Raw genomic sequence first — 23,580 nt, 5'->3', positions numbered from 1 at the left:
GAAATAGAATACATTATATTTGTTATAGTTTATTGCTTTGGGTTTTTAAATTTTACATGAAAGTATTATTTTCACTTTACACTACATTTTCTGCATAGAGTTTAGCTTATACTGCAAGGCAATATTTTTTGTTTGGTTGTATAACATACTGGTTGATTATAACGTATAACATTTTTTTGGAAACCCATTTTTAGTATTCTTTTCAAAAACAGAACAAATAAGAAAACAGCATAACTAATATCATGTGCATTATTATGGAATTGCATTATTTTGAGTTTTTAAAACAAAGCATACAGTACTATTCTGTTTATTTTCCTGGTTCAGCAGAAAAGCTGTACCAATACAGGTTAAATGAAGCTACAAATGTTGTACATTGTGATAATCAATGCAAATATTCCATGAAATGTCTCCTTGATTTGCTGGTTCCACCAGTTCAGTGAGTTTTAACTCCTTGAGAGACTCTGTGTAAATGAAACGAAATTAAGAAGGCACATCTGAACTGAAGCATGGAAAAACTGACATGATGATAAATATGTTTAAAGAATATAATTTCCCTTAAATCACTTGGCTTTTATTCAAATGCTATATATTAGCAATTTATTTTGGATTAACTGCATAAAAACATGCTGTTTATAAAGTGTAGGCATTTCTACTGAATACCCAGATTAATTTGCATAATTAGTGAGTATACATTCTACTGAAATGTAAAGGAAGGCTTTAATTAGCATTAGCTCAACACTGACATGATTGCATACAGCCTTCTAATTGCTGTATTTACACCTCTTTTCTTTATGTTTCGGTGTTGTGTTCTTGATGAATGGCTTGAAATCTGCTCAAGGACCCCAGAGATGTTGTCTCACTTCACTGACATTACCGTGTGCTATATTCTCTGATCCAGACTGTTTCTTTCTGAAGTGTCTTCTGCAAACACAAACTGAATACTAAATAATTTTCCCTTCCCAGAAATGGCAGGATAAACCAAAACACTAAGTGATCATAAAATCAGAGCAATGTTTTTTTTTCCTTGTGATTAGAAACAAGCACTCCATATGTTACCCACAAAACGAGTTAGTGAAAATCCTTAGTAACTGAATGACAGCAGCTTTCACCACTGTCACTAGAGTGTCACCTCCATTTGGGCATGCAATTGTGAATTGAAAGGCTGTGGCTAAACAAGGTTCACTGGCGACAAGTCTTACTTTCTATAAGGATCATGAAAAAACATTAACACTGTTTATATATACTGTATATACCAGAAAATAAATGTAAAAAAATGAGAAAACTACATTACATTCACCTTGGCTACCCAGTGCACTGAGGCTAGTTTAAAATAAAAGCTAAATGCCCTCTCAGTAGGTGAGCGAATGATGATGTTAACTGCCACTGATAATGGGCAACAGTGCAGGTGTTTGATGTACAGATGTAACCAGTTTGTGGTAATGTCAAAAAGTTGACTCGTGGTATGTCAGGGGAAAGAAAAGCACAGCTGCTGAGGAGGATCTGGATTAGATTGTTGACTTATCTCGGTTTGGTTTCTCCTTGGAGTCACAATTTACTGAGCTCCTAGAATTCTTCAAGAACGTATTTCCATTCATTATTTTTTTAGGAAAACTAGAAAAATGCAATTAAGCTAATGGGATAAACTAATGATAAAAAAGTAATGATAAATGAACAGATCTGGTAAATCACACTCTGGTAAATCATATTGTAACGAACAGTTCTTTCCGGACCCTATGCGGACGACACAATCCAAAGAAGTGGGGAAACACTAGGGAAACGTCATGCAGGAATACGGGGCTGTAAACAGGGGGGCGTGTCCAAAAGTGCGCTCCTGCACGGGGAAGGTGTGGCCGAGGCAAACAATCCAAAAGAGTAATCCAAAGAGGGTATTCAAAAACACAAGAGGAAGTCTATAGCCAGGTTATCCATCAAAAACACGGAATTAAAAACACGAACCGGGTCGGAACCGGCGGACTAGGAACAGGAACAGAGACTAAAACCTTAACGGGACCAGGCGCTTCCAGGTCCCGGACTCGCACGGTGCGGAAACCAGATGCAGAGCCCGGATGAGCATCAGCGCCTGGCTTTTAAAGTGGCCTGGGAATAGGAAACAGGTGCACAGAATAAAGTCTAAAGTGAAAGGGCTGGAGCGCCCTTAAGGAGGGGGAGCTATAATCGTGACACATATTATGTATAGTAATCCCAAAAAATAAAAGGAACATTCAGTAAGTCTTTTTGAAGGACATGCAAAAATTATACATTTGCATCCCACATTTCCAAAACATGGCTTACAGATAATGCTGTTGATGAATACATCAGTGGATAAACATAGATGGAAGAGGTAGAGGTACAACACTTTACATCAAAAACAGATTTCAGGAATTTAGACTGGATTTATCAAGGATCTCAGTATTTTTACATCTGACATCTTATTAAAAACATTCAAAGGGCATAGTGTAAAGAATATGGCACAGTATAGGTCACCAGTTATCAGTTAGCTACTACCAATCAAGCTACAGTAGCTGGTTTGAACGTTTGCAGATTATTCCAAAAATTATGTTAACATTACATAAAAGTAAATGTTCTTTTTAAACCTACATTCTTAAATTTTTTGTTAATATGATAAATGTTTTTTACCTACAGGAGGTCTTCAAGCCGAAACACGACTTAAATCTTTTATTACTACACACTTATTACTGCACAAGCAAATTCAATATATGCCTTCTACAAAATCAAGTTGGGAGCTTTAACTTCAGTTAAAAGACCACAGCTCGGGCTGACGATTTTCAGTTTATGTATCATTTAATGTAATGTAGAGGATATTCCTGGTCCAATAAAAAGTAAGTAAAAGCAAAACAATGGTATTTTTTGTAATAAAAAAGGAATTTATCTCTAGAGAATAAATGGATTTATCACTGTACCACAACATAATCCACATTATGAAAACAAGCTGAATTTATTTGAATATTCTCCAGGTCATGGCATATCTTCGGAAGCAACCAGTTAGCTTGCTTCTAGTATCTGCCTTCCTGATTTTCAAGGCCTCAAAGGATATTCCTGGCTACTCAAGTAAGATGTTTTGGGAGCAATAACTACAACTATGAACCATGAACTTTAAGCATTAAAAATAATATCAGACAAGACAGAAAAGAAAAATGTGCAGTAGCTGGACAGTTTTTGTATGCATACAAAGTCAAACAAAAACATGAGGTAGACAAATTTAGCCTGCTAAATTGTTCTGTCCTTTCGTGCTACCAAATAAAAGATAAGGAACAATTCTGTTGAGGGTGAGGTACAAATATATGGCGCTGTAAATCACTGTTTTGGCTAGTCTGCTTTTTCTCTAAACTCTACACTCAAAAGAAAAATAAAAACTCAGTTTTATCTCTTCCAATGAATAAAAATAGTTTATACTCCTCCAGGCAATGACTTTATAACATGTACATTAATCATACAACATTTAATATGCATGATAGAGCTATCACAGTATATAAATAAAATTGTATTTATCATTACCAGATTCCCAAGTTTTTATACAGTGAAATGTAGTCTTTTAAAAAATGTAAATTATTTTTCTAATATTCCACAAGCAATTACACTGAGAAAAATGAATCAGTCACTGCACTGACCAAGGGCATGAATGTTACAGTGAATAACTTTCCTTGGATGGATCCTTGACATTACTCATTCCCTCAAGCACACCGTGTACAGCAGAAAATTCACACGAATCAGAGCTGATGCAGATTTGATTTAGCTTATTTTGCAGTGTCAACCTGGCTGATAAACCTCAATAAATATGTTCTTTATAGTGTGTACTTTAGGATTAGTGAACTGAATTTCAAAGCAATTTAAAACACAGCAGCCCTGACAATATCATCATTATCGATTACTGCTGTCATCCGGGCACCACTGTTGATTGTTGTAAATCTGTTTTTAATACACAACTGTGATAGCCCTGAAGAAATCTACTTCATTGTTATTAATTAAATCAATCAGAGAAATGTTCCCAATGAATAATAACATATCATTGTCACTGAACTGCTTTCATTGAGGGAAATACTGTAACTTCAGTTAAAATACTGTACAGTATATTATTCATGATATGTTTATGTTCATTTTTTTTACATATGAGGATTTGTTTTTGAGAAACAGCACTATTGCTACGTTTAAGTTTTTAATTGCACCATTTATCAAATGTTTGGACACCACCACTTCAAAAACGAGATTTTTAATAACATGTATATCATATTCATAAAAATGATACTTCAGTGAACGGCACACCACATGATTACAAAGAAAATTCATTAGAAAAGGAATCAATTTTATATGAAAATAATCACTGAATTTGAGGGAATGGAAAATGTACATCATGAAAATCTTTTTAAATGAAGAAATTCGTTCAAGCGTAGCAACACTGAAAAGGTGAGGTTATGGTTAATATTTGAGTAAGCTGACAAGTATGGTTTAGGTTAAGATAGTGTACATCAAATCAGTACCTTTACTCAGAAGAAAAGGCACTTCTTTATATTAGGAGTGCTGTTCATAATTTCTTCATGGAATACAGTATATTTCTAAAGCATTACTTTAAATTGTGGTAATAACCAGCAACTACTACACATGGAAAAAAAACTAACCTTGACCATAGCATGAACCTAGCTTCAATCCCAGGGTTATTTGGAAAAGGGAGCTTACTCCATTCTTAATACTTTACAAATATATTAACATCTGGCATATTATCCATCTATAAAGTGTAATCTTGAAACCCTGAAGCAAAACGTTGACCCACAAAAAATGTTCCCACAGCCTAAAGAATTAAGAACATACAGTTAAATGCACGCAGTAGAAAACATTCACTGCATTATTAAATACATGCACTATAATTAAATATATTTGTATACTAAAAGAGGATCTCTGATGAAGTATGGGTCTCCAGGCAAACTGATAAAGGTTGTAAGGATGAGTTTCAAGGTTAGGTTTGTTTTAACTCTAGGGTGAGTGAGCTACCTTTCAACTGCAAAGTTTCTGTTCTGTTTTTGGCTTCACGTTGACTTTCGAGTATACAGTACTTTGCACAGAACTTTCACCCTTTATGCTTGAACTACTGTTTGAGGATACAAAAAAGCCAACACACTTTTAAACTATAGCCCTGTTTAATTTTAAATACATTATCCTATTTTTATATAAATATGTATCTGCAATGTAACAAAGATGAACCACATAGGCATTAACAATAGCTGCTGTTCAGAGTCAAATATATTGATATCACATTATGTGTTGCCAATGACCTCTAGAACAGATCACTGTCATTCACTCAGACTCCATATTTGAAACCAAATCACTGTAGAAACTGCAGCCCCTGAATCACACAGCTGGGTCAGTTCTCTATAACACAACTTCCTTTCAGGTAACAGCAGATACATTGGTATTTAGATTTTTTTTAGCATAACATCAGCATAACCACCATCAGCAAAGACAGATGTGGGCACACCTTTACATATACACAAAGAGAAACAATTACAGTACATGGCCACACCACATGGCCACTTTGATAACAATCATAACAAAACATCCAAGAAGGATGCTTCAGAATTATATTAGAAAGACACTCACTCCTGGTAAGGTTTGTGACAACCTGTAGCCTGATAAGGTGGGACACCATAAACAACCATTTAACATACTGTAATTAATCCCTCAGAGCAACAGTAGCAACAGACTTCCAGGTTTCTAGGGAACAGTTTAAAATAACTTACAGTAGCCATGAAGGTTTCATTTCCTGCGCTACAACTACGATACAAAGAAGAAAGGTTCTGGGAAGCTACCTGCTAGAATCTGTACTCTGAATAAACTGAATCCTTTCTTTTAGTTAATATATGTATTTTGTTCATTTAATCCTCCTTTACTCTACTACCAGAAAGACACTTATTTCCTTTCAAGAGTCGCTACAACCCCAAGTCCATCCTGGAAGGAAAGGGAGCGAGCTGAGACTACACTGGCAAGCACACTGGCACACTGGGGGAACACAGAGACACCAATTAACCTAGACCACTGGGCTGTGGACTGGGGACGGAACCAGCCGCTGGCGAAGGTGTTCCAGTCTGGACCCAAAACCTGTGAGACCTGTGAGGTAGCAGTGCTTAAACTACATTTTCCAAAGAACTAATGGAATGCTGTTTGGTAGCAACAATATCTTTGAAAATTGTCCTTGATCCTCAGATTTTATTCCAGGATTAAGGAACTGAAAAAAAAAATTAAAATAATCTCAAATAGCACTGGTTTAATTTAAACACAGATTTCCATAAAATACAGATTAACCTTTCCATGACCATGTGTACATGTACTCCAGTTTAGGTGTTGTAACATGCAATAAATAACAATTTACACTGCACACTGTCAGCCATACTGTTTTGTTAAGACTTAATTCTATATATTTTACATATTCCTGGAGCTGCAAGAAATTCAGTGTATCTTCTAGTTTTGATATAAGGCGTACAAAAATAGAGCTGCTACAGTACATGGAAAACAATTTAGGTATGACTACATTGACACCACAAGCAGAGTTTCAAGCATTTTGTTGGAGGCACTTATCTTGGTTAAGTGACAGGATACACTGATCCCAAAGAAAAAAAAGTTATGGTAGTTTATTGGCTGCTATAGGCAAAAAATGCTTACTCTCGGCATAAGAACACATTATTAAACCCGTCGGAAAAGGTTTACAGGGAACTCCTACTTATGTATGATTTAAAGCAATAAAGACTCTGTGAAGCATTCACAGCACAACTTGATATAAAGGACAAAGACCAAAGTACAAAGTCAAACTAACCTTACGAAATATTGTCAAATCAATATTTATTGACACAGACTTCTTAAGTTGTGATTAGGAGCTACTCTTTTATGAATACCTCATTAAAAGGAGACCATAATATGTAATACCAAAAGCTAATATTTATCATTAAACAAACAGCACTGATAAGTATAGTGGCTTATTAAAGATAAAGGAAAAACATGTCAAGATTAGTCAAGAAAACAATGTCTGTATTCTCACAGCAGGACTGGTGTATTTCACTACATCAACTATGGAGAGCAGCTAGAGAAAATATGAAATCAGGCATACAGTCATTTGTATTGCCTGCATATTGGATTTCTGATACTTTGTAACTGGTTACTAACATAAAATTGTTTTAGATACATTTTTGCATTGTGAGTTTTATAGAACCAAAATACAATCAAATATACAGTATTTCATAAGCATCACCAGTCCTCTAGCAACCCAAATATTTTAGAGTATATTGTTAAAGCAGGGTTAAATGCATTTTTACTTTGTACAATGTTTGGAAGATTACCACAGGATTGCACATTTACAATGCTAAATAACTGACTCTGTAGTCAATTTATCTGTTAGTTAATTATGATTAAGTTAATTTGCCATTTAACATAATGCAGCTGTAATTATACAAAACTGTTCTTTGATCTGGAAAAGTGTGTGCAGAGGATGGCTGCTGCTAAGGCGAACACTTAACATATATTTCAGAACGTATATTTCAGAAATAGACGTAATTGTAAAAGGGAAAACCAGCCCTATAAAAAACCTAAACAAACCCTGGATTCATGAACATGACTGTTACCATGAATCTTTCTTGTAGAATAATTAACACACAAACATCTGTGAATAGCAAAGTTCGGCTATAAAAAATGAAATGCATTTTGATGCGCCATGTTCAGGGAACTTCCATTTCACTGAACGTTGAAGATTCTGAAAATGACTTCATTGGTAGGAGTGCATTGTGAATCTTTCTGAAAGTCAGTGTGGTATTTGGTGTAATCGTTATCACCCTTTCAGTGAAGAAACCAACCTGATTATCCGTGTGTAATGAATAATTTAAGTTTTTTCAGTATTTTCTAGCAACCCCATGTGCAGAAACATGACTTATTAAGTGGACTTTTTTTGGTTTATTCTTGACACTTTCAACCACACACAGACACAGTCTGTTTTTGAAACAGGAAAGTCATATGAATAAACTCTTAAAAATCAAGGGCTTTGCAAACAGAGCAGGTTTTGTGGTCTTAGAATGAGTTTATAGTTTTATAAAAGTTCAAAAAGTGATGGGAGGACCAGTAAAGCCTCTCGTGTCATTCTGAATGACTTTAAAATGAGGAAATCCAGACATGTTGCAGGATCTCAAAAATAGCCAACTTTTTCACATATTTGAGAGGTACACCATGAATTCAATATTCCATGTATTCAATATATATAAAGGATAAAGCTATCTTTATAATTAGAGCAATTTATAAGTTATACAATAAATTAGTACAACAATATTCACATATTCACTTTTTAAGTCTGTGACTGTCATTAAGTGAAGTGGGATTTAAACAGGAAAAATAACAAGAGCCTCCAGTATACTTACCTGAGTAAATAGCAAACAAAAAATTAATATTTTCCTAGATAATGATAAAGATACTGGCAACCCAATGTGAACCTGCCTCTGCAATGTGGCTGAGAGGTTTGTTAGATCTGAAAAAACTGGTAGGAGAAAATATAACTATTATTACTAAAAGTGAAACTGTATGGTATGCGAGATGCACTTTAAGTTCATACGCGATTCCTGAACATGTAGCAGTATCCTTAGTCAGCTGTATAGCTAGTTTTTTATTTTACATGAGAAAATGTGCATTTTGAAGTTAAAAGACATGACTACTGTGAATTTCTAACCTCTGTTCTCCAGAGACAACTGCAGAACTAAGGTTAAACTCTAACCTTGAACACCTCTAGTGGCAAAGGACTCTTTGCTGCTTCAGTACAAGCTCTGTCCAGGTCTTCCTTCCACTCGGGGGCGGCTTTCAAACCCTGGATCTCTGCGGACAACAACCATGTCAGACAATGCATAAAAGTACAAGCAGCATGACCCAGCAGCTAATGCTAAGACTATTAAAGGTCCATTAAAAAGTATCTTGCAGGGGTGTAAAAGGCCAGACTCTTACAGTCTTTATGCTTTGGTTATTCTATCCCTGCCTACCTGCCTACCAAAATGCTTGACGTCAGGGTTATTTAACACTGAGTTAATCTAAGAGTGAGTCCAAATAAATACTGGAACCTGGAATTATTCTGTTTAAATAACTGCCATTTAGCAATTCTTTACTTTCAAGAAAGGCAAGGTCTCTTACATAACAAAATGTTAAATTTCATTTCCTAGAAACTTACTTTTTCTTATGAATCTGCAGTAGATCCCCCACACACATTCTTTCAGAAGTGAATGGTGCTGTAAAGGACTGAATCAACATATTGTTCTTTGCCCTTGACATTTTGCTAGATTAAAAGCCCTAACAAACTAACAGACTTCAATTTAATTGGAGACTACAAAATAGTTTGCAGTCATATATTTAAGAAACTGTGCAAAAGTTCCATGGGAAATAATGTAGGAATTTGTTTGAATGTCTGTAGATATCTATAGATTACAAAAGATCATATAGTTTATGAGCTGTCTATGACATTGTTAACATGACATCAGTTAACTTCCTTGGCAGTTTGGTATAAATGATGCTGTACTCTTATGCAACAGTACATTCTTTTTTGCTATTCAAAACTGTGTGTTACATTCTGACAGATCACATGAAAACAAAAAACTCAGGCTTACTGCTGACAGAAATGGAGTAATCAGGGTTATTGTCTAAAAGCACAGGATTACTACCACAAATTGAACCCGGGGTTAAAGCTAAGAAGGATACTTAATTTGTTGAAAAATACAATTGCACTTTATGTATACAGTACCTTGCAAAAGTATTTCTCTCTTTCAAATAATTTCCCATTTTTACGCATATTTTTTAAAGTGAATATTTATATCAAACCTGAATGCTCAAACTAAAATCTTTTACGGGTGTTAAGAAGTTAACCATTCAGGTTCCACACTTGATAATACATTTGGCAACAATTGCAGTTGGAAGTCCATTTGGATAAGTCTCTACCACACACAGCCCTGTAAAGTCTATTGGGGATCATTGATGGATGGACAGCAATTTTTATTTATTGCCACAGATTTTCTGTCGGGTTCAAGTCACATATTTGACATTCACTTTTTTTCACTAAACCACTCCAGTGTAACTTTGGCTTTGGCGGAATAAAGAATTTTTCCCTTAAAACGTGTCTGTACTTTGTGCCATCCATTTTCCTCTCAGTCTTGACAAGTTTCTCCGTTTCAGCTGATGTTAAAGAGCCTCATAACATAATAACACTGGCCGAATAGAGTTTGTGCCAGATGTAATGCTTTGCATTCACACCATTAAATTCCAATTTCTTCATCTGTCACAAAAACACTTTCGTTACATGTCTGCAATATCACTTAAATACTTTCCTGAAAACTTCATACAGGATTGGATCTGGATTTTTCAATAATGGCTTACTTCTGTCCCTTCGGTCATTCGGTCTGGATTTGACTCATGGAGATTTTCTCCCATGTATGAAATTGAACTCAGTAACTTTTTCTTGGTCTCACGGTGGCATCAAAAAGATTAAAAAATAATAAAATGTAAGGGTCCATATTATTATATATATGTACCTCTTAATGGTTTTTTGTTTAAAAATGTTTAGCGCAAAACCAAATAATTTTTTCATGGTATTCTATGAGTAGCTATTATATATTATAGCTGCTTTCCCTATTGCCTTTCAGTGTCTTTTGATATCATCTTAATAAACCCAGATTACTGGAACGCTGCCTGTTTGCTAGAGTCCATCACTGAGAACAGGGAAAAGGCCTCTCTAAAAGTCTGTTATGTTGATATAACATCATATTGAACATCATATGTTTTAAGTGCACACAAGTGTAAAAAATCCTGCAACATCATCAATCCTGCAACATACAGCAATCTCATTAATTATCTATGGTGAGGTAATTCTGATAAGAAGTAATATTAGACATTACCTTTAGGTGGCTCCATTGAAAATCTGTTCTCTTGACACCAGCCAACAGGACGGAGCCTAAAGTCCAGGTAAAATAGCCATACGTCATGTGTGTCACAATCCAACCCAATGTATCGAAGTCGCAGTCTCCCTCCGATGTTCTCTATTACTCGAACCATCCAGTACTGGAAAGGGTCTTGGCAGTCCTGCAGTTCTATCAGTGAATCAACCATGATGAGATCCACAGTGTTTTTCCCTCGAAGAGGCTGCAGATTGGCAGTGGAACAGACGTGCATTTGGTCAACCGAAGTTAAAGACTCAAAATCACCACGCAAAGCGCTACACAAAGAATATAAAATTCTTGAACTTACCCCTTCAAGCAAGTTGGCAGGAGCAGTACGGGACCCAGTGAGCTCCTGGATAAGAAACTCAGTCCAGTCACTGTATTTCTCCTTTATGGCTTCAAAATAAATGAATGAAAAGATAAATGGTCAAAGTCTTGTTTGCTCAGTTATGCTTTTCCTGTTAAAGGGCTGAATAACACACCCAAAAGCTAAACGTATCAATAATATAACATATTCTGTGACCGGAATGCAGCTTTTGTAATTATAATTTAAAATCCAAAGGTTAATAATTGTAATAAGAATTGCTTGCACTCTTAAAGCATAATGTTTATCATTACAAAGGATCTAAATGCACTTTGCATACAGAAGGGGAACACGTTCATCTATAGCCTCATTACCCAGTTGATCAAGTGAAGTGAGAAACAGCTTCACCAAATTTAACTAAGGGACTACAAGTACAAAGCGGAATTTAGCCAAGACGCCAGGGCTGACACTCCTGCTCTTTAGAATAGTGCTATGGAGTCATTAATGACCAAGTAGTGAAAGTTAATGTCTCATCCAAAGAACAGAATCTATTAAATCACAATGGGGCACTGGTTTGGAAATTCTGATCCAGAGGAAAGACCGCCACCAACACTACAGTACAGTCATATATCTGGTGTCCTGAAAAAGTACAGTATATGCCCCCTTTCCATAATATCCCATTGTATTTAATTACAAATGATGTACACATTTTGAATATTTATCATTAAGATATGAATGCTCAAAAGGAAAGCTTTCAGCCAAGCAGAAGCCTCACAAAAAATCCAATAAGAAAAAAAATCTTTTAACAGACTTTAAACATATTACCTTTAGCTACTTTCTGCTTTTGATCATGATACTTAAAACATACAGTATCACTTCATGTTTTCAAAGGTTATCAAAGCTTAATGATGATGAAAATAATTTCATGTCACTGCTGTTTTGCTACAGGAGATGGAAAAAAGTGCTTTACAAATCACTGAATAAAATTCACAGAGATGGGGCATTAAGACATCTGTTGACATTCGAGCACACCTTTCTCTTTCTTCTGTTTTATACTCTTAGGATGATTGTCTTTGTATTACAACGTCAGTATGGGAATAGCTGGATTATTCAAGGTATGAACACATCCAAAACCATTAATCCCATGTACAGTATAGCACCAAATAAACATTAGAATGTAAATGTTTTGTAACCCATTTAGGGTTATAAAAAAGTGTGATCTGATGAACAAGCTGTAATCTACAGGACACTAAACTGAATATCTGTTGTTCGGTATGAGAAAGGAACCTTTTTATCTGTCAAGAAGTACATCTATTGTGATTGTTAACTATCCACTCAATATTCACTTAAAAGGCACATTTACATATGTAATGATTCAACTGAAAAGTAAATAAAAAATAGAGCTTTTCAGGTTAAAGTACCATCTTTAAATGTATTAAATGCACAGAAGTATTTGAATTTGAATTCTATACAGGTAATATATTTAATCTGCTTCCAAAACAGCTTCCTACTTCCTAAACCACATGTAATATTGCAGTGATTTATAATTCATTATACATTTTGTGTCTTGATTTGATTCACAGTGTACAGTATAACCTGCTGAGAACAACAAGACTGAAAGCTAATCACAGAGGAAAAAATAATTTGCTCCCCACTGTTGCACAAGTAATAAATATAACTCTCAACAGAGCAGCAACACAGTAAATGGTGAAAAACTTTTATTAAAAAATAATACCTCCTTTAAACTTTGAAAATAAAAAGCTATAAGAATACGTTTTCTAAAAACAAAATTACAACTTGTGTGGTTAAAGGTTAAAAGTGGAGTGATTGGTCACATTCTTAAATCAGAATCTGTGAATACTTCTATTGATCAATAATCTGCTCTTAAATCAGTATCATATGGAAGCTACATACAAAATAAAATATGACTAATATCAGGACTACACAATGGGAAAATATCTAGATCTTCATTATAATTAAGTGAAAATCGCAAATTGAGAAATAATTTAAATTACAGAATATTTTATTCAGTGGTTTCTTTTTTGGCTATAATATGATAATAGATCTGCTTTCCTTTTAATTCCATCATTTTTCTCTCTTTTTCAGTTATATGCTTGTTGACCTCAACCCAAAAATATGTAAACTATTTTTACATCTCTTACTTGGATTAGTCAGCATCCTACTGAAGACAATTGTAGCAAACACATTTGACATTGGAACTACAAACTCATCCTACTTCTGATTTCAAAGCTGAAGCCTGATTTTTGATCTGGAGAATATTTCTGTTTCTGCTTTGATTTCCTCACCTATCACTATTAGGTCTATTTAAGCAAGGTTTGAAAAGACCATCAGATACCAAGATTTGCTATGTATCTGATGGATCACTCTGAATGAACAATTTGCTGGGAATTGTTCGAAGCGTCTCAGCTCAGTGACTGACTGCCTGGGTGAATCTCACCTCCATCCCAGGACTGTATTATGAGGGCTCAAAAGTGGCACTTGCCTGTGATTTCGTACCCATTATAAGATTTAATAACTGCCCACTTCACACTGGATTATTAGAGAAGGTAAATGTATGCCCTACTCTGCGTATTCCAACCAGCCAGGACAGAACTGTTATTTTTGCCAAAAAATGGCTGCAATCATTCAAGTAATTTTTATTTTAATAATAATAATAATAATAAACTTTATTTTATATAGCGCCTTTAAAGGTGGCTTCTCAAAGCGCTTTACAGGATGACAATAACAATAAATAAGAAGACTACAACAATAAATAAGAAAATTTCACAAGACAGGACACAATTATAATTACAACAATACAACAATAACAATAGAGGAGACCGTGGAAGATGGTATTAAGAAGAGCAGAGGGGTGAAGAATGGAAGCAGTTAAGTAAAGGCTTTTCTGAAAAGGAGGGTTTTGAGTCTGGATTTGAAGGAGTTTAGAGAAGGTGACTCTCTAATATCCTTGGGCAAGGAGTTCCAGAGCTTGGGGGCATAGCAGGAGAAGGCCCTGTCGCCCATACAATGTAGACGGGCTTGGGGGACAGTAAGGAGGGCAGAATTTGAAGAGCGGAGGTTGCGAGGTGGGGAGTAGGGCGATAAAAGTTCAGACAGGTATTGAGGTGCCAAGCCATGTAAAGCCTTGTAGGTGAGCATGAGGATTTTAAAGTCTACGCGGAATTTGACCGGAAGCCAGTGCAAGGACTCCAGGATAGGAGTAATGTGAACACTTGCACTAGATCTGGTCAGGATTCTGGCTGCTGAATTTTGGACATACTGCAGCTTGTTCAGAGTAGATTTAGATACCCCAGGGAGCAGAGCATTGCAGTAGTCAATTCGAGAGAATACAAATATGTTGATCAGCTTTTCAGCCACAGTTAATGATAGCATAGGGCGTAGTCTTGCGATATTTCTAAGGTGAAAAAAAGATGTTTTGACAGTATGCTGTACATGTGGGTCGAATGTTAAGCCAGAATCGAATATAACCCCAAGGTTTTTCAATTTTGATTGGAGCTCAAGTACAGAGCCATCTACAGACAGGGTTACAGGACTGGCTTTACGAAGTTGATGGGGGGTACCAATAAGCATGACTTCAGTCTTGTCACAGTTAAGATGAAGGAAGTTTTGAGTCATCCAAATTTTTATGTCAGAGATGCAATTAGAGAACAGCTTTTCTCTGTAGTAGTACATACATCCAATATAAAAAAGTATTTTCAAATATTAAAGACCTAAGTGCTGCAGAGGAAGACATGAAAAGAGAAATGCAACCAATGCTTTGTGGAATAAGGAGTTTAAAGGATGAAATGCAGGTTTACACGCAGATGAGCTGAGCAAGATCAAGCGAGCAAAGGGCAAAAAATAAGAACTGTCTCCGTTTTCTCTCCATTTGAGTATGTACACAACCTAAAACAGAAAGCCTCCTTAGCAAGATTACTTTCTTTCTTTCCTCAGCCAAAATTTATTTTGTCTTTACTACTGCCACTGTGTAATCCAGTCTCACTGAACACCTGAGTGTACAGAGGGAGAAAATGCCTCATCGCTCAGCTGCACTGGAGACTGGCAACTGTGAAGATTCCCTTTAAGGAAGAATGTTTGGGAAGATATTTTGTTAGTTTTGAGAGGGCAATTACTACTTATCCTAATCAGACCACATATACATTTTAATTTTTTTAATACAGTTTTTAATTTGAAGAAGTATTAAGTAATGGCTAGTGGCATTGTATAGCACTAAATATAAATGACACAATTTGTTTTGTCTATAAACTGTCCCTGTCTGTGCCCTGCCGTGGGCTGTTGTCCCAGGCAGTTCCGCCCTGTGCTTTGTGCTTCTGGAATAGGCTCTGGGCTCCTGGGACCATTATGAGAAATAAGCCGCTTTCTGATAAGTACTGGGTGGGTTACAAATCCATGCTATGCTTGTGCCATAGAACTGTGCTTCAAAACTGTAATATGACTAATTTTAGATATTTAGTGGACTAGCAGATATTCTAACCTGAAAAACTTGCAATGCTTAAAATACCTTCAAATGTTCATTGATCAGCCAGTGACCTACCCTGCACTTGCAGGAAAATAAAAAGAAATGCCTTCAGATTTAACACTTAAGCACCGTTAACATACATTATTAGGTAGCCTTGACTAAATCAAAGCAGGCACCACCTCATCTTTTATAATCTAATTCTCTGTGTTTTGTCCTAGCGGCACAACAGAAAGGCTGTTTTATCAATCATCTTTTTACAAGCCTTCAAATTCAATAATTAAACTGTTTATAAAATATTTCAATAAACAGGCAGTCACAGCCAACTAATAAGTCCATTATAGCGCAATAATCTGTTTGCGTAGCACTGATGCACATCAATCTGCTTTAATTACTTGAAGTCCAATACATTTATGTTGATCATGCTTGTCATATAGCATCAGAAAGAGACAGGCAACTATATTTTCTGAATTACAAAAGCCCTTCTGCAGAGCACAGAGCCTTAAAAACATTGAACAAACTTATATAAAATGTATAACGTATAAAGTATATGACAAAACATGGACACAGAATGAGAAGCGTGGATTTATGGAACATTTTAACCTACAAAAGAAATCGTTGTTTCATGCTTCATGCTTTTATGCATCTCTGATTAACATGTAACTAATGATTATCATGTGTGGTTAGCACATCTAAAATTTGGACTTGTAGAAGATGCACAAACATTTTACAGCTCAATAATCTGCAGCATTCACAAGCATGGGTACACAAGCACATAAACACATAGCCTGTTCATGAGGGTAAATATACCCCTCCTCATCTAAGTTGCAATGACCACCAGGGTTTTGGGGAGGACAGAAGGAAACATAAATCCCCAACATATAATTAGCACTTTTAGAGTTTACCATTTCACAGTCAGTCAAACGATCCATTACCACTAACATGTGAACAATGCTGCAGCGCATTTAAGTAGCAAGACCGTACTACTGAAGATTCTCATTTGTGTAATTATTTTTCCTCTTCTACCACTGGAACACACCAGAAGCTGGCTTCTCTTGAGTGCTGCACAGTGTTGATTTCAGCAGGCCTAGTTGTTATCATCCCCTGTGATGTGCACCTGTAGATGTGCCATTCCTTCCCGTTCAATGCCATCTTTCTTGGCAGCGCGACAAAACCAGAGCTCACATAAGCATTTCGGCTCAGCCAAGCATTTCTTCCACGGAAAAACATTCAAACAGTGGACCAGCCGACTCTTCTCCCTGATCGAAGTGCTAGGTTTTGATCTGCAGTAGATTCAAAGCAGTCCAGTGTGTCCTCTAAAGAGAGCCTAGCTATGTTAGGCAGTGCTGAGTAACAACGCGTCCTTATTAGGAATGCTTTACTCTTCATGGGTCAATACTGTGCAGCTGTTATGACTAGTAGTAGAAGGTACACCCATTAATAAGTCACAGCTTGGTTCTCAATATACAGTATATATGTACTTAAGTGCTTCTGTGACAATCAAAATTCAAGATGAGAAATTGCCTTTGTGCCTCCATAAAAATGTCAACCCATCTATGCGATCTGTACAAAGATATGAATACAACACAGATGTGAATAAAAAAACAAACACAAAAGACCAAGACAATCTAAGAAGCACGGAACAATGTAAGTTGCTGTTAGTAACATAAATCATAGAAATAGAGTGAGACATCATTGTAAGAGCCATTGTCAATGGGCTTGACTACGGGCAACTGGAATTATTCATCTCAGAACTAAGAAAAAAATGGGTTGGACCCAAGGAGACAAGAAACAACCAAGAACATCCATGAGGACAGCAGTGTGAAATCCAGACGCTGATCATTGTAAAATTGTAAAAGACTGAACTTCCGTCTGCAAGTGGTGCAGGGTACCACGCTTTAAATGGATGGCAGCAGTATTCTTCTTTGGTGGTGTTAGAGGAAGTCAAACATTTTAGTGAAAATAATGTTTAAAATAATAGTCTTAAAACCAACATGACTACAAGCAATTTCTAAAATCTAAATAAAAACACCATACCACAGGCCAGGAAATACTGAACTAATTCATTTACCTTTTTTAATCATCCATGAACAATTTGGTGGAGAAAAAATGTACAGGCTATATCCTCAGAGACAAATATCTACAAAACGCATGAACTAAAAGTAAAAACACAGAGAATACCATTTACAAATATTTACAAAAAGGGTATGAGTCCCTGGGCCCAGTCCTTTACAAAATGACGCGTGCCAATACAACCCAAAAGCTATATAAATTCAGTAACAGGAAGGCAAAGTTGCTTCATTTAAAATAAAAGACTCTACTCAGGACAAAACCATGCTCTAAGCTGATGCTAAACCAGAGGGAATCTTTCTCCCCACACCAAAAAACATTACTACATTAAAACAGAGGCTTCTCTTACCTAGTGAAGACCACAAAAAGGAAATAAACATTTCCACAAATAGAAGAACACAGCCCCTTTTCCTAAATCGGGGCATTTTTCTCCACTTAATCGTACCTCTTACTCAAAGAGTGGCTTGGTGTCATCTTCAGGTGCCCTGTTAACATGTTAACTTTACTGGGTCGTATGACCCGCTGCTTGTTGGTCACCATGCCCGGAGCTCAACTCAGCAGGTGGCCCTATGAGCTATCCACTACAGTTCCCTTTGTGCAGGACTAGCATTCAAAACTGACCTATAAGAAACAATTAATCCTTCAAAATATTTAGTGGTTAGACATTTCTATCTCTGTTCCCCCAAGTAAGCACTTACAGTGCTCACTGTAAGTAGGTCCCACGTTCGTACAGGTCATACTTCCAGCACTATGGGACTTCCTTTGTTGGATTATACCATAATCCATGTAGGGATCCTAAATACAGCTAAGACACCAAATAGTGATAATGATCTAACCCATGTCCTCACAGTTTAATAACCAAAATTGCTTAAATTCTTTTGAATCTTAAAAAAATACACTGGGCTCATCTGCAGGCTCTTCATCACTATATAATATATATATATAATAAAGATTTACCCTTTTAAACAATCTGTTTTAAAAGAGCTTCAGTTTTGACCATATCATGTATCAGTTAACACTCCAAATGAAGTGAATGTATAATTGAATTTGACAGCACTTACCAATAAGGTCAACAAAGGCTCCGAACAAACCTTAAGAAGTGAAGAGATTTGTAAACGATGGCTAAATCCACAGTGTGGCTAATCTGTAAAGCCCAGAACTCCATTAATTAGCTCCCTGGATGTTTAACATTTATAGCAGGTGTGCTAAGTCAACTACTCCCAGTTGGAATACTTGTGTAAAAAAAATTAGCTGAATGCTGCAGACAAAATATGACAATTTTGGTTTACTTTTTTATTGCTATAACATGTAGAAATGAAAACATATGATCCTTTGAAAGGCTTATAAGAAATCACCCCTTAAAGACAAGAAAATGAGTGCCTTATGTTGTACATGCAACATTTATTAAAACAACACTGCTAACTGATGCCATATGCTTAACTGAACTACAGTCAGAGATATTTAAGGCTATATATTTATTTACTGCATGTATTTTGCAGTTTTTTAATTCCCTGATATGCTTTTAAAAAACAGTATGAACATTGGAAAACACGTGTTCACTCTCTGTTCTCATACCTTTCCATAAATGCATTTAAAACTCTTAACTACTCACTACTCTCATACCTTTCAATAAATGCACTTAAAATTAATAACTACCAAGAAAGATTTACCCAGTGTTAAATCTTCATACGTTTGCTACATGTTGTGAATGAAGCACACAATTTCAGTGTGTTTTCGACATGACTACTAAAACTCACAAATTATTAATAACGCACACGATGTCGCTTTAATGTAGCAGTGCCAAGATAAAAATAAAAACCATGCATACAATTGAATTAAAAATGATGTATTCATATTTTAAGTGAACAAACATGACAGAGCTTCAGCAAACAGTGCATGTGCAAAGAATGGGTGACCTGTACCGTTCCTCCAGAGACTCGAGGGGAGGAGGGGGGTGAATATTTATGCAATCAACATATTTTCGTTTTTGATTTTTCTTCACAATTTGCACTGACATTTAACGTCCTTCACCCATAAAATCATGTTTTGATTTTAATACTCACTTTAAAATTGTGTGTACGTCAGTTGTAATTCAAAAAATGAACATCATTGTAAGGGTGAGTATTTTTGCAAGGACACTGTATGCACACTGAGACCTATACTGACTTCAGTGGGAACACCCTTAATAGAAGTAACTTATTCATTCAAGCAAGAATGTAAAGATATTTCAATAAGGCACATCAAGGTATTAAAGGGCGGTGAAGTGCTATAAGGCATACAGCACTTATTTAAGATAAGGGCCACAAATAGCAGGCCATCAGCACCCCTGAGGTCATTGCGGCCCACAGGCAGTTGAAAAAGGTGCCAGTTGGAACAGTTGGTTTTTTTTTTAAATATACCCTCAGATTTCCCACTGATGAGTAAAAGACTACGGAGAAAAATAAAAGTTTGTACCTTCTTCCCAAGTTACATTTTGTCTTTAGTAGGAACTTTAGAATTTTTTTTCCGTGTTGTGGGAAATATTGCTTGGCTATGATGTTTTTCCTTTTGTATTAGATATTGTGTGTGGTTCCTGAGTTAATTAAGCAATTAAAAATGCCAGGCAGGCCCAGTCACCCTTTATTTTGGCTATCATGGCTAAATTAATAGATTCAGTGACTTTACAAGAGGGGTGAATGTTAGGGCACCTTTGACAAGAGCTTCAGTGATGAAGACTGCTCAACTTGGTGATGTTTCACGAGGAACAGTGGTTAAGATGATGATGGCATGTAAGCTGAGTGGAAAGACATTATCAGTCAATTCGGGGCAAACGTGGATGAAAGTGCATACACCTCGACTATGTTGTCTGTGGATAGGTTCTAGATGCAAGGCGAAACAGTTAGCAACTGAATCAGCTGACTGCTAATTTCAATTTAAGGCATGAGTGGACAGTTCATTAAGTACAGTCTATAGAGACCTTCACAGAGAGGGATACTATAGTTGGGTTGCAACACATAGACCCTTATTACACTTAAAAATGCACTTTTGAGAATAAAGTGGGGCAAAGAAGGGTTTTGGGTGGTGGAAAAAAGTCATATAGTCAGCTCACACCTGAAGAAGGCTCCATAGCCGAAACGTTGTGTTTCTTTTCTTCTCTTTTTAGCTTGGAATAAACCTTTACTTCTTCCATGTGGTCAGATGAGTAATCTGGTCTTGAAATTTAGGTCTGAAATTTGCCTGGGCCAATCCAAAGTGTGAAAATTCGACTTCATTTTCTTCAGCCTTTCTGTTGTAGATCAGATGTTTGGGGTCACTGTCCTGCTGCATGACCCACTTTTGGCTCCGCTTCATCTCCCAAAAGGATGGCCTAACATTGTCCCCCAAAATTAGCCACATTAATGGTTCCATCAATGATGGCAATCTGTCCAAACCCTGAGGCAGAACCTGCTTGCCTCCTCTTTTGGGTTTGGTTTGCACCACACAAAATGTTTCATATTGTGGTCAAAACATTCCATTTCTGACTTGTATGTCCAGAGAACATTCATCGTCTATGTGCTCTTTGGCGCACTTGAGACAGGCGGCAATGTTATTTTTAGAGAGCGGTATTTTTTTTCCTGGCTATCCTGCCATGATAACCATTCCTGTTCAGTCTTTTCCTGATGGTTGAAGCATATACACAACCATTAGGTGCAGAGGGAAAGGCCTGATATTATTCAGGGATTTAGTCTGAAGTGATTTTCTAGGTTGCTCTGAAGAAGATCTTGACAGGACAACTGGTCCTAGGTAGAGCCACCGAGGTCTTAAATATTTTCCATATATTTTCAATTTTCTGTATCTGTCTGAGAGTGGATAGATGGAGTGCCAAAGGTTTAGACATGGCTTTCTAACCCTCTTTCCAGACTAATAAAAATCAACTTTTAATCTTTTTTGATCATGAAATTACAAGTTCCCACTAACCTGCATGGTGAAGGCGAAACTCTGAAAGTTCTGTCTCTTATATAAAACAGGGCTGCTGAAACTCATTCCTTGTTAAGTTGCTACCCACTTAATTTAACCAAAGATTCTAATTAATTTGCTACGATAAGATCCTGCTCCCCCATGACCTTGCATTGGATAAAGTTGTTAGAAAATGGATGGATGGATAACTCCAATTATCCCCTTGATGGTGACAATTAAGCTAGGGGTTAATTTATGATCTCACACACATTAATTCTTAATTATTCACTTTCTTCTATACATCTTTGCATCTCAAAAACATTTAATTTTTCCAATACAAAGCCTTTTGATCAAGAAAACCTCACCTTAACAAGGGTATTATGGTAAGAACTTCTAATTCCCAGAATTATTATAATGGGGAGTTTACATACTTTGTTTTATACACTGTATATATCAATCATATGTATATTAGTGGGGTGGTGAACGCTGTGATCTCCTTTATATTGGATCTCACAGAACAGGCCATCATCATTACTCGTCTTTTCAAAAAATACAATGGGGGTCATATTTAAGTGCACCATAGAATCCATCAAAACTCTTTCTTTTTAAACATTTAATCTGGCATAAATAAATATAGTAGTTAAGTAGGAAGCCTTGTGATTAAACAATGTTTCCTGTGACACACAGGTCTTGCAGGGTGTACACCCCCACAGGAAATGGAGCAGTTCGTTTGGTCTTGGACGCGTCCCTAATCCTGCACATGTTACTGCCAACTAATCCTGTGTGGCGGCTGTATTTGTGCTGCTAATAATCAGCATACTAGTGGCAATCCAGTTTTTCTGGCAAATTTAATCATAGTAGTTAAACAATCCCAACTGTTAGTGAGTACAAAGGCTCTTTTACGATATTATGTTTTTTTTCTTTAAAGAAATAATGACATTTACTGTATGGCCTTTTATTAAAAATAATTTACTTAATCTGCAAGCCCTTTATAAAATGTCAACTACACCATATAGCTAATTACTTTCTAAGCCTAAATTTAGTTTTTTTTAAATGGCAACTACTTGTCAGAAGACAGTAGCACATTTCTTAACATTTAAATGACATTACACCATTCATGTTTACAATGCTCAGTGAGAAGAAATGATATACAAAGCAGACTCAGATGAAAGGTTCATATCAACAGTGGAACCTGCAAGCTTTTTGTCAAGGCAGTTTTGTGGTCTTTTTCAAAACTGTGAACACTTAAAAATAACTTTAGTTGCAGACATAAGCAACAACACCATCAGAACTCTCTATTGGGAGGAAGGAACTCTTCAACTCTCTATTGAAACAAACAATACATTTCTAACTAAGGTTTTTGCATGTTTTTTTTATTTTATAAATCAGTTGGTCTACAAGATACTGAAAACCATAATTTGTCAAGCATATTGCTATTGTGTTGCTGATTGACAGTAGTGCTGCTTTTATTTAATTTAAGAACATTAGAAATCAATGGCCCTAGGCAGTCAGTCTTCTATGGAAAATATCAGTTTATATTTCCACCATTTTACTAGCATTTGCAAAAAAAAACATTAACTGCCTTAACAACTCTTTTCAAATGTCAGGATCAAAACCTAAAATACAACAGAAGGCCCCTGTGTTACTCATCATCTTGTTATAATTTTCCTGTTAAAGGGAAAAAATGACTCCTACATCCTGTAGATCACAGTTTCGAATCCAGCTTATGCCACCTGGCCACTATGCTGTGAAGTCTAATGGGGCACTGCTGAACTTCCACAGTGTTACCAGGATTTGTTATTGTAGAATCACCTGCAACAGAACAGGGATTCTTACCAATGTGTATCGCTCCCATCCTC

General features: G+C 36.2%; 1 protein-coding gene across 4 annotated transcripts in view; it reads right to left on the bottom strand.

The window, feature by feature from the left end:
* Nucleotides 1-23,580, bottom strand: part of sfmbt2 (Scm like with four mbt domains 2) — an 87,906-nt gene that overhangs the window by 33,069 nt on the left and 31,257 nt on the right. For all 4 annotated transcript variants that reach the window (XM_006633342.3, XM_015352439.2, XM_015352441.2 and 1 more), the window contains 3 exons: nt 11,263-11,351; nt 10,914-11,157; nt 8,756-8,853 (listed from right to left, as the gene is read on the bottom strand). In XM_006633342.3, coding sequence (XP_006633405.3) covers nt 8,756-8,853; nt 10,914-11,157; nt 11,263-11,351 — 431 coding nt within the window. The remainder of the gene's footprint in view (nt 1-8,755; nt 8,854-10,913; nt 11,158-11,262; nt 11,352-23,580) is intronic.

The sequence above is a fragment of the Lepisosteus oculatus genome, chromosome 7 (genome assembly GCF_040954835.1).
Source record: "Lepisosteus oculatus isolate fLepOcu1 chromosome 7, fLepOcu1.hap2, whole genome shotgun sequence".
Classification (NCBI taxonomy): Eukaryota; Metazoa; Chordata; class Actinopteri; order Semionotiformes; family Lepisosteidae; genus Lepisosteus; species Lepisosteus oculatus.
The sequence above is the reverse complement of the archived record's forward strand: the minus strand, read 5'-3'. Positions and strand labels throughout refer to the sequence as shown.